This window comes from Lactuca sativa, chromosome 4 (genome assembly GCF_002870075.4).
Source record: "Lactuca sativa cultivar Salinas chromosome 4, Lsat_Salinas_v11, whole genome shotgun sequence".
Lineage (NCBI taxonomy): Eukaryota > Viridiplantae > Streptophyta > Magnoliopsida > Asterales > Asteraceae > Lactuca > Lactuca sativa.
The window spans coordinates 210122321-210134581 of NC_056626.2; the positions used below are offsets into that span (position 1 = coordinate 210122321).

Genomic DNA, 12261 nt, shown 5'->3' on the forward strand with positions numbered 1-12261 from the left:
TTGGGGACAAATTCTGCAACTGTTTTCTGTAAAAGATTACTCTGATTTTAAAACAAAGCATAAACAAATCGATCTTTTCTGGCCGAGAAATCGGGGATGTCACAACTAGAGTAGTCGAATACTCTTGTGCCCTGGTGATATAGGTTATAGAAGATTCATCGCCTTTCATCTCTAGTTTAAGCAATTGTATTTTCAGAGTGTATTCTTTGGAAGAGGTGTATGGTGCATAAGCACGTTACAGATAGAGCCATTCATCCTGGGACGTTGTTCCTTACATATGTTGAAAGGCAGCCTTAGAGATAGTGAATAGAAGTAGCATCATGATGTGTGGATCATTGGAAACCCATGTTGAGTAACTAGGGTTTAGAGTAGGAGCAACAGTACATCTTTTTCTATGGATGTCGATGGTAGAGTTTTTTTATGGACAGGGGATTGTACCATCAATGTAGCCAAACGGATCATTCGTAACAAGGAAGGGTTGAACCATGACCTTCCAATACCCATAGTTTATAGGTGACCTGGTAAAGTCGAACTTGTGTGTGTTATGTGTTGTTTTTTCGGGTGTAGAGAAGGTTTTGAGAGCCATGATTGTGATGGTCGGTTGTAATCGAAAATTGAGAAACAAAAAAAGAAGTTGTGTGTCAACTTACATGTTGTAGGAGAAAGGTTACGAAGGGATTAAGGTAACCCGCTCTGATACCATAACAAACAGAAGGATCGATGATTGTATTGTGATTACACATAATAATGAGATATGCATGATGTATATATAAGATATAATGTTACACATTTAACCATCTAACTATAACATAATACTAGTCTAATAAGGAGGAATTCATGGCAACATCTTGCCGATGGTTTTCATTATAAATAAAAGTAAAACGCTATATTCAACCACATAAGGGTTGGAGGGAATAGCAGGGATCAGAATTGCCAAGCTACACAAAGTATTGTGGTTAAATTTTAAACTACAAAGACTATACTATTCCTAAGAACCACAAGAATTATCGTTATATATATAATAGTAAATGTTACCTTTTTTTAATTTAAAAATAAAAAAATAAAAAATGTAATCCATAGGTAAAAACATTATCACACTTCACGTACAGACAAATATTAACAAGAATAACAAATAATGGGTTATTAATTACTAAATTTTAATAGGCAAAAATATATATGGTATCAAATTTATATGTAGTGTTAAACTTTAATAGGCAAAAATATATGTGGTATCAAATTTTAATAGGCAAAAATATTAACTAGCACTTTCTACGATTTCAATCTACCCTTCATAATAAAAGTGTAGTTTTTGTATGCCACGTGTCGCTTTAATAGCCATTTCGCAATGTGTCGCTTCCTTATCAATTTTGTCATGTGTCCATATATTCTTCGAACTTAGTCATCTACAACCTCTAATTGTAAATAAGAGTTGTTAAAAAACGATCTCTAACTAAGGTAATTTCAAAAAATAACAACTTCTTAAATAAGGTATTTCAAATTTAAAAAAAAAAAAAAAAAAGTTGTGCAGCTAATAATCCGACATTTAATATGGATACTTACATTCACAAATTAAACATTCCAACAATCAAATCCTTATTTAACGTGATAACGATAATATCTCTTAATATTATATAGATTTAGGTCGATTTCCTTATAATTAACTCTACAAATATATACCTGCAATACGAAACTCCCACCATTCACATTTCTTCATTCATCTTCTGCCTTTTTCTTCTTCCTATTTCTATTCCATCAGCTTCAACATATCAGGTATATTTTTTTTTTATTTTATATTACTTCCTGTTTCTTCTTCCCATCTGTTTCTATCATCTCTGTATTCGTAAATTCTTGTAAATTAGATGAAACAGCAGGTGCCTTATAATGGGGAACTATGTTTATGAGAAATAGATTGCCTATTCAATGACACAAACTCGTGTTCCAAATTTTTACTTTGAATCAAGCAATTTTTTACTAATTTTCTAAATAGGTGCAATATTATCCACTCATAAATTTGAATGTAAGTTCCTAAATTTAATTATCATAAATTTAGTAAACCATTTCGGCATATATAGAAAGCATAGCAAGTATATTAAACAAATGTATGAAAGTAACTTGCTATTTCTTGCATGAAACCAAATACTAAATAGTGAAAATGCATACAGTTATGAATTGAGTCTGAGTTGAAGCACATTGGGATCATTTTTGATCAAATCACATGCTGTGAATGTTACTTACATTAATTTGTTTACTATGGAATCTTATTTTCATTTTTAATTTTAGGTATTTTCACAGGAAATAAAATGTTAATACCTAAAATCCAATAGAGGGGTTATACAATGACTGTAAAATTTAACTTGTAAATAGCAATACATAGCAAATTAAAGTAAATATTTCTCATCTATGTTGTTTCTTTAATCTCAAAAAATACGGTTAGGCATTTGACCTTTTTTGTTTTTTTTTTTGTAAATACATGTACCATTTATGTTGTTTCTTTAATCTCAAAAAATAAACAATACCTCAATATTGTTTCCGTTTCCAATTATAGCAATGGATTATTATGATGTACTTACAATTTTTTTAAGCATGGACAATTTCTATTAATTTTTTGGCCATTTTTGGTAATTTATAAGGAAATGACCATTTCTACAACATGTTTAAAACATCAACCATTTCGGCAAAATGTGTAGTTCTTACCATGTCCTTAGAATGTAGTTGCGTCTATTTAGTAACTAAGAAACAACTATTTAAATTTCAAGGTTATTAAAATAATACCAATTCACAGATTGATCAACATAAAGTTGTCCACTTAGATGATGAATTGGTCATCATGTAGCAGACCATTTTAACCTAATTCCAACAAACCATCTGTTTTCATTACATCAAACTCTTAATCAGTTACTCTTGAACTTGCAATAAAGAAAGATAAATTATTAATGATCTAACCTAAAATTTTAAATTTTCCAAATCAATATTCAACTTGATACGCTTGCAAAAACACATACAAATAGAGAAAAGGGTTACCTCTATCGAAATGTGATTAAGAGAGTATAATAACTTTCCAAAATAACAAAAAACAAAAAGATTACAATGAGAGGATATATATAAGGGATAAACAAATAACTAAAATAACTAAAAGATTAAATTATAAATCTTTAACTGGTCGTTAATTGAAAAAGACCAGTGATGCCCTATGTTACACCTTTATAACGAGATGACTGATTTCAAGATAAAGCAATGTCAAATGCCAATTTTTTTTTTTTTTTTTTTTAAAAGATGGAAAATCCGAGAGTGACGAAGGAACTTTATTGGAACTTTGATTATCGCTTCTATGAAATGTTGTCAATATTAATTCTTTTTTATCTCTCTTTTTAATAAAGAATTTCCTTATTGTGGCCCTTGAGCAATTGAGAAAGAAAACTATGATTTTAAGTTGTTTCCCTATGCATAACTTCATCTCGAGGTCTATGTTTTCTCAGACTTTTTTCTCTACAGCAGACTGACCCTAAAAAAAAAACTATGTTTTATTCTGCAAGAGATTATCCACATGATCTTGAATTTCCATAAAAATAAGAGATACTGCCTGGACATTAACATATGTCATTATGACTTTGTGACTTTGTGTTGTTTTCTAGAAAATACAGTATTGTAGTTTACTCAGATTTTAATGCTATCTAGCTGAACTTTAGTATTACAGTATTCACCTAATATGGAAGATAATCAATAAAATTAATTTCTTGATTATTTATATTAATCAGATGAAGATTTTGAACAAAAATCGCCTACTATATAGCATTTTCATATTTCAAAGTTTTAAGTTTTAGTCGCTGAAAATTTTCACAAGTACTCATAATTTCTTTCACTACCAAAGATTTGCAATTTTTTTTTCTATGGGCATCTTTTGGCTATCATCTTCAAAGCCAAAATTGATTCAAATTAAACAAAACAGGTAGTTTTCTGTATCTAAGTATTTATCTTATGTTAAAATAATGAGGAAGGAAGAACAATTCCAATAAATCAAGATTAAAACTTACCGTTGTCATATAGCGTATGTCGGTTTGTTAAATCGACTTCAAACACTCCAGTTAAATCCATATCACTTTCAATTTAAAAGGTTGGTTTCTTCTGACGTGTAATCGACGACAATCGTGTGAAAAAGAGGTTTAACTGAATGTACTTGAAATGTAATCGATGGATGGTTTGACTAAGGGGGTGTTTGGATTAGATTTTTAGCTTATTGCTTATAGCTTATTACACTACTAGAAAACATGGTGTTTTCCTACGGAAAATAGCTACGGAAAATTTCCGTAGCTAATTAGCTACGGAATTGCTATGGATCAGCTACATAATGGGATGCCCTAGTTTGGTAACGGAATAGCTACGGAATAGTTTCGGAATAGCTACGGAAGCGGGTCCGTAGCTATTCCGTAGCTAATTAGCTACGTAATAGCTACGGAATACCTACAGATGCGAATCCGTAGGTATTCCGTAGCTAATTAGCTACGGAATAGCTACGGATTAGCTACGAATTTTTCTTATTTTCATTTTTTCGGGCACTAAACGTCGTTTTTTTCGCTTCGTTTTTTTCACACCTCTACTATACATAATTATCTTTATTTTCACCAACATGTAGCTATTAATATCGTTCACAAAGTTGTGTGCCCTTTGGGATCAAGTACTTGTTTCACAGTTTAAGATTGTAATGCATATACTTTTCATCAACTTGTGATGAATTATGTTTTTATATGTATATTTATACACATGAATGAGTTATGGTATATGTGTACGTGTATATGTGTATGTATATATACGTGTTTGTGAGATGTATGTGAACGTATTCATACGTATTATAGTGTTAAACCATTAAACGAACAATGGATCATGTATGTGCACGCGACTTTATCAATGATATTAATAGCTATAAGTTGGTGAAAATATAGATAATCGTATACAATAGAGGTGTGAAAAAAACGAAGCGAAAAAAACGACGTTTGGTGCCCGAAAAATCGAAAATAAGAAAAATCCGTAGCTAATCCGTAGCTAATTAGCTACGGATTAGCTACGGAATTCTAACGGAAAGCATATTTCGTAGCTATTCCGTAGGTAATTACCTACGGAATAGCTACGGAATATGCTTTCCGTTAGAATTCCGTAGCTAATCCATAGCTAATTAGCTACGGATTAGCTACAGATTTTTCTTATTTTCGATTTTTTGGGCACCAATTGTCGTTTTTTTCGCTCCGTTTTTTTCACACCTCTACTGTACATGGCTATCTATATTTTGACCAACTTGTAGCTATTAATATCGTTCATAAAGTCGTGTGCCCCTTCGGGATCAAGTACTCGTTTCATTGTTTAGCATTGTAATGTTTATACTTTTCACCAACTTGTGATGGATTATGTTTGTATATGTATATTTATATACATGAATGAGTTGTGGTATATGTGTACATGTATATGTGTATGTATATGTGTTTGTGAGATGTATGTGTACATATTCATAAACATTATAGTGTTACACCATTTAACGAACAATGGATCATGTATGTGTACGTGACTTTATCAATGATGTTAATAGCTATAAGTTTGTGAAAATATAGATAATCGTATATAATAGAGGTGTGAAAAAAACGGAGCGAAAAAAACGACGTTTGGTGCCCGAAAAATCGAAAATAAGAAAAATCCGTAGCTAATCCGTAGCTAATTAGCTACGGATTAGCTACGGATTTTTCTTATTTTCGATTTTTCGGGCACCAAACGTCGTTTTTTTCGCTCCGTTTTTTTCATACCTCTATTATATACGATTATCTATATTTTCACCAACTTATAGCTATTAATATCATTCATAAAACCATGTGTACATACGGGATCCATTACTTGTTTTTTGGTTTAACACTATAATCCATTGCTCATTGTTTAACGTTGTAATGCTTACATATACATATACACATATATATATACATAAGCACACACATACATACTTATACAAATATACATATTTCCCATAATTATCATATTTTTTCATTATTTAATTTATACGTTAAACGTATATTATTTTAATTGTTTGTTTGTGTGTTAACCACATTTTTAATTTTTTTTTAATATTATTATTATTATTGAAAAAAAATAATGAAAAAAATAATAATAATAGTGAAAAAAAAGTTTTAAGACTTGAAAAGAAAATAATAATAATAATAATAATAATAATAATAATAATAATAATAAGCACACACATACATACGATATATAAAAAAAAAGTTTTAAGACTTGATTATTAATAATAATAATAATAATAATAACAATAATCGAAAAAAGAAAGTGCATAAAATTAATAGGAGACAAACTCAGCAAGGATGTGGCATGCCCGGCCAGATGGTAATTGTGTTGCTTAGTTACGTAGGAGACTCGAGTTCGATTCTTACCCCACCCGTGTTTTTCTTTATTTTTCCAGAAATAAATTAAAAGTAATTGGAGTCTAAACATTTAAGGAAGTGGCATACCCGGCCGGTTGGTAAGACCATTGGTTTGAGACTTGTGAGACTGGAGTTTGATTCCTGCTGCAACATAATTTTTTTTTTTTTTTTTTTGTTGCTGCTGCCGTCTATAACTTTTCTCCCATTTTTCTCCCCTTTTCCTGTCTTCCTTTTCCCCCCTTTTCTGTTTCTTCCCCATTCTCGCATCTCCTTACAAGAACAAAAAAAAAAAAACCACGCTACAGCATCGCAACTCCCTCTCTCTCTCTCTCTGGTGGTCGACGCCCCTTCCTCCTGCACTTTTCCCGTCACCGCCGGTGCTTCTTCCTGCTGCGTTTTCCCGTCACCGAGCCAAAGGTAAACAGTAGTTTTTTTTCTTTTTTGTTTCTTTTTAAAAATTACTTTGTTTTAGGTGTAATTTTGTTGAATGTGAGCTAGCAAGGTTGATTTTTTTTGTTGAATATGAGGTTTTAGGTTGATTTTTTTGTTGAATGTGATGTTTTAGGTTGATTTTGGTGTTTAAGATTTGTTAAAATTACTTTCCCCTACACTTTGTTGAATGTGTGGTTATAGATTTGTTAAATATGAAATATAGGTTGGATTTGAGGTTTTAGATTTGTTAAATATGATATATTTGTTATAATTATACTTATATAGTTTTTTCAATATTGTAGGTTTGGGGATCAAAAAATCCACAGCGCGTGTATTCATCTCTTTTGGAGAATTTAGATCATCCGTGGGCCCAGTTCAGTGATATTCCAAATGAGGCTCTTCTACAGATGTTTTCGCGTTTCGGGGTAATATATTAAATACTTGTTATTATATCTTATACTCATTTGTTTTTAGTTTGTATTTTTAAATTTACTTGTTATCTTTTACAGACAATGTATAGGTGGTATTCACAAGAGAATGAGAACATATTTGATGCATTCAAGTGTGTCCTCAAGGATAGATACAGAGATAGGATGAAAGGTATCAGGAAACAATCTGCCGACATGGCACGAAATGATGGGAAATCCCTCCCCCCAAAGTTTTGTAGCTACTATGATGGGATGCATAACTACCACCCCGAACGCGTACCGGAGACTGTGTGGCAACGTTTGTGTGATGTAACGGATATGATACATTATTATTTTTTTGTTAAGTTTTTTATTTCTTATTATATTATTGTATATATATATATATATATATATATATATATATATATATATATATATATATATATATATATATATATATATATATATATTTTCTTTTCACAGCATTGGTCCACAGAGAAGTGGCAAAAGAATTCAAAAATCGCTCAGCAGAACCGCAACACCGCAGATTCTAGTGGGTCAACAGCAAGACACACTGCGGGTAGTATAGGATTTGACCAGCACCGTAGGAAATTAGTAAGTATCACAATAATAAATTTTATTATTCTTATTTTGTTATAACACTAACTACATTAATTGTACGTTGACTTTTATGTAGGAAAAATTGATGGGTAAACCACCCACACAATATGATGTTTTCGTGCAGACGCATGGCACCGCCGAGTCAAAGAAAAAATATTTTGAGGGAAATCATGAAAATATTGAATATTGCTCGCAGACGGCCAAAGAAGCACTAGTAACTTATCTTTATCATTTATGTATATTGATTGTCTCATTTTTGTATATGACAATCATGTTTTTTGTAATTTGTAGGAGGGGTATCTGCATGGGTTGGTCAACAAATTTGGTGAAGATCCTTCAAATCGTAAGGATGATGTAGATGTATGGGAGGAAAGCCAACTTAGAAGAAAAGGAAAGAAGAAGGGTGCTATCTATGGGATAGGAGCATCGGATATACATTTTTTGGTTTTAGGGACTCCATCTTCCCAATCCACCCAGTCCACCCAGTCGGATAGCACACAACAAGAGGTATGTTGATAATACTAATTAAATTGATAATAAACAAAAATATGTTGCTAATATGGTTAAAAGCTAGGTAGTTTGGTGAGAATATTGATTAAATTGATAATAAACAAAAGTATGTTGCTATTATGGTTAAAGGTTATGTGGTTTGTTGATAATATTGATTAAATTGATAAAAATAAATATATGTTGCTATTATGGTTTAAAAGTTAAGTGTATTGCTATAATTATAAATTAAAATGCATTGTTACAATAAACTAAAATAAATTGCTATTATTGTTTAAGTATTGAATTGTGTCACCATTTTTTAGGTTGATAGGTTGCGTGCACAAGTTTCTGTCATGGAACAACAACAACAACAAATGAAAGAACAAATGGAGATGGTTATGAGGATGATAAATATGTCTGGAAATCAACCCCATGGTCCCCCCGATAATCCACCCGAGGACAATTGATAAGTATTTTGGAACAATTGATAACTATTTTGGAACAATTGAATTTGTAAACACTTGTATTGTTTGCTTGTTTTGTTATGCCTAATTTGTATGGTACTTGAGACATTTGTATGGTATTTAAGACAATGGAATTGAATGTGTCAAAGTTGGTATTAGGGACATTTTTTGGTGTATTTTGGACAAATTGAATTGATATGGTATTTGACAAAAAATGGAAATTTTTAAATTTTTAAAATTTATTTTTTTTGATAAAATGAAATTAGCTACAGACTAGCTACGGAAATCCGTCGCTAAATAGGTCCGTAGGTATTCCGTAGGAAGAAAGTCAATTTTAGTCAAAATTGAGTTCTGTCGTTAATCCGTAGGAAATCCGTAGCTAAACAGTTCCGTAGCTATTCTGTAGGAAAACACTTGCGTAGGTAATCCGTAGGAAATCCGTAGCCATACTATTCCGTAGCTATTCCGTAGGAACATACACCCGTTGGCAATCCGTAGGTATTCCGTAGCAATTACCGGCCGTAGCTATTCCGTAGGAACATACACCCGTTGGCAATCCGTAGGTATTCCGTAGCAATTACCGGCCGTAGCTATTCTGTAGGTATTATACCTACGGAAATATCCGTAGGTATTCAGTAGCTAGTCCGTAGCAATTCCGTAGGTAAAAATTTCCCACGGGTATTTATGCTACAGGACATTTTCCGTAGCAAATCCGTAGGTATCGCCTTATACCTACCGAATAGCTACGGATTGTGCCGTAGCTATTACCCTAGTTTTCTAGTAGTGTTAGCGGTGGGAATAAGCAATAAGCATGGGGAGGGATGCTTATTAAAATTAGCTTATTTAGCCTAATAAACTGGATTTTATCCAAACACTTAAATTAGCTTATTGTGGGAATAAGCAATAAGCATCTCTTTTTTTCCTATCCAAACACCCCCTAAAGTAGGCGGGCATTCAGGTATCTGAAAAATAGAGACGGAAAAAGGTTGGCGGTGGTGCCGGAAAATTAGAACGGCGATAGTCTTAGGGCAAGAAAATGGTTTTATTCTGAAATGTATGTTGCTCGATTTCCCCTTGTGTCAAGGCTGGGAGGACAAGGAGTAATATGTTTTTTTTTTAATTTAGTAATTATATATATTATTAATTGCTAAAATGTTGGTGAACAGAAACTTTTGCATTTCTCATTTGTGCACCTTTTTTTCCTTCACATACGCTTTGTGTTTTAAAAGCTTATATTTTTTTATTCACACCGCCTTCAAAATTGGATAAGCTTTATCAAAAGAAACTTGAACACAAGAAATCACGACATCAACAGTTCTTATTTATTAAGAACCAGAAGGTTTTCAAGTATACTTACATAACAAACCTCTCTACAAATCACTCCTCTCATTACAAATAAACCTCACTACAGATTCTCTCATCTAGTCTACTCTCATACAACTATATGAATCAAAACAAGAACCGAAGTAAGAACAAGACATTATGAATAGATGAAGATGATATGAACAGAGAAGAGGATAGACTCGTATATCTTTCACAATCTCATACATAATCAAATATATATGATACACAGACTATATGGGTCATCAAGTATCCAAATAGATCCGCGTGTTACACCATTTTAATATACTACTATTTCAGTCCAATAGATTCACAAAATGTTCAAGATATATCCTCCTGCACAAAACATTAATATATACAAGCAATATATATAAACAAATGAATAATCAATTATTAACAAAAGGATACTTAGAAAGGATATAATTATAAGTTTGTAATATTAACACTTATAATTCAACACCCCTCCTCAAACTTATAATTCAAATAAGTTCAATACTTATTCTGGAATGGATCAACAAGACCCAACCCTTTACAAATCCATTCATGCTGAGCAACCCCCAAAGGTTTAGTAAAAATGTCTGCCAGATTAAAATCTGAACTCACCTTATGTACTTCAATTACTCCTTTTGATACCTTATCTCTTATAAAATGAGTATCAACATCAAAATGTTTTGTTTTCTCATGAAAAACTGGGTTATGTACAAGTTTTATTGCTAACTCATTGTCATAGAAAATTGAAACAGGAGTTAAGTCTTTTAACCCAACATCAAACAATATTTTTAAAATCCACATAATTTCACATGAAATAACACCAAGTGCCCTATATTCTGATTCTGTAGAAGATCTAGGAACAGTTTCTTGTTTCTTACTTTTCCAAGAAACAATTGTATTTCCAAGAAATACAACATACCCTATAACTGACCTTCTAGATACTAAGCACTTAGCCCAATCAGCATCAAGAAAACTTTTTAAATTTAGATTTCCTTTTGTAATTGAAAAACCCCTTCCAGGATTTAACTTCAAATATCTAAGTAATCTTACAGCAACATTAAAATGAGATTTTCTTGGAGAATGCATAAACTGACTCAAAACTTGAACAACATATGAAATATCTGGACGAGTAATAGTCAAATAAATGAGTTTTCCAACCAACTTTTGAAAAAGAACAATATTTTGTACCAATGTATCATTAGCATCAATTCCTTCTCCTCTAACTACAACATTACAGTCTAGAGGAGTCTTCACAGGTTTACAACCTAACATACCAAATTCATATAATAATTCCATACAATATTTTCTCTGGCTTAAACAAACACCTTTATTAATGTCTATTACTTCAATTCCTAAAAAATACTTTAATTTTCCCAAATCCTTGATTAAAAATTTAGATTTTAAAAAAAAATATTACTTTATTTATTTCTTTATCACAATTACCACTCAAAATAATGTCATCAACATATACAAGTAATATAACAATATCACCATTAGAAGCCTTTATAAATAATGAGAAATCATTCACACTCTGAACAAAACCAAATTCAAGTAAAAAACCGCATAATTTTTCATTCCACTTCATAGGAGCCTGCTTTAACCCATATAATGATTTCAACAGCTTACAAACTTTGTTACTATTATTTTTATTATTGTAACCAAGTGGCAATGTCATATAAACATCCTCATCCAATTCACCATAAAGAAAAGCATTATTTATGTCTAGTTGAAACAAATTCCAATCAAAATTAATTGCAAGAGAAATAACAATTCTGATAGAAACTAGTTTTGCAACAGGTGAAAATGTCTCATCAAAATCTATACCTTCTCTTTGATTATATCCCTTAGCTACAAGCCTTGCCTTAAATCTCTCTATTTCACCATTAGATTTGTACTTTATTTTATATACCCATTTACATCCAATAGGTTTCCTATCAGCAGGTAAATCACAGATTTCCCAAGTATTATTTCTATACAAAGCTTCAATTTCTTCATTCATAACATTTATCCAATTAGGATCCAAAGATGCTTGATAATAAGATTGTGGTTCAACAGATTTATTTAAGTGTGTTGCAAAACATTTATTATCTTGACTAAGAAAAGAAT

General features: G+C 31.5%; 1 protein-coding gene across 1 annotated transcript; it reads left to right on the forward strand.

Moving 5' to 3' along the window:
* Window positions 1–6561: 6561 nt before the first annotated feature.
* LOC111902459 (uncharacterized) lies at window positions 6562–8971 on the forward strand. Its single transcript, XM_052771412.1, has 7 exons — window positions 6562–6827; window positions 7145–7267; window positions 7352–7579; window positions 7733–7864; window positions 7947–8084; window positions 8162–8377; window positions 8683–8971. The coding sequence occupies exons 2-7, from the start codon at window positions 7250–7252 to the stop codon at window positions 8824–8826; spliced, it is 876 nt and encodes a 291-aa protein (XP_052627372.1). The 5' UTR covers window positions 6562–6827; window positions 7145–7249; the 3' UTR covers window positions 8827–8971.
* Window positions 8972–12261: the final 3290 nt, after the last annotated feature.

Bases quoted from the DNA above. Each gene is read 5' to 3' on its own strand.
- LOC111902459 (XM_052771412.1), top strand. The intron at 7,580-7,732 runs GTAACGGATATG...TTCTTTTCACAG, and splicing joins TGTGGCAACGTTTGTGTGAT to CATTGGTCCACAGAGAAGTG. The intron at 8,378-8,682 runs GTATGTTGATAA...ACCATTTTTTAG, and splicing joins CGGATAGCACACAACAAGAG to GTTGATAGGTTGCGTGCACA.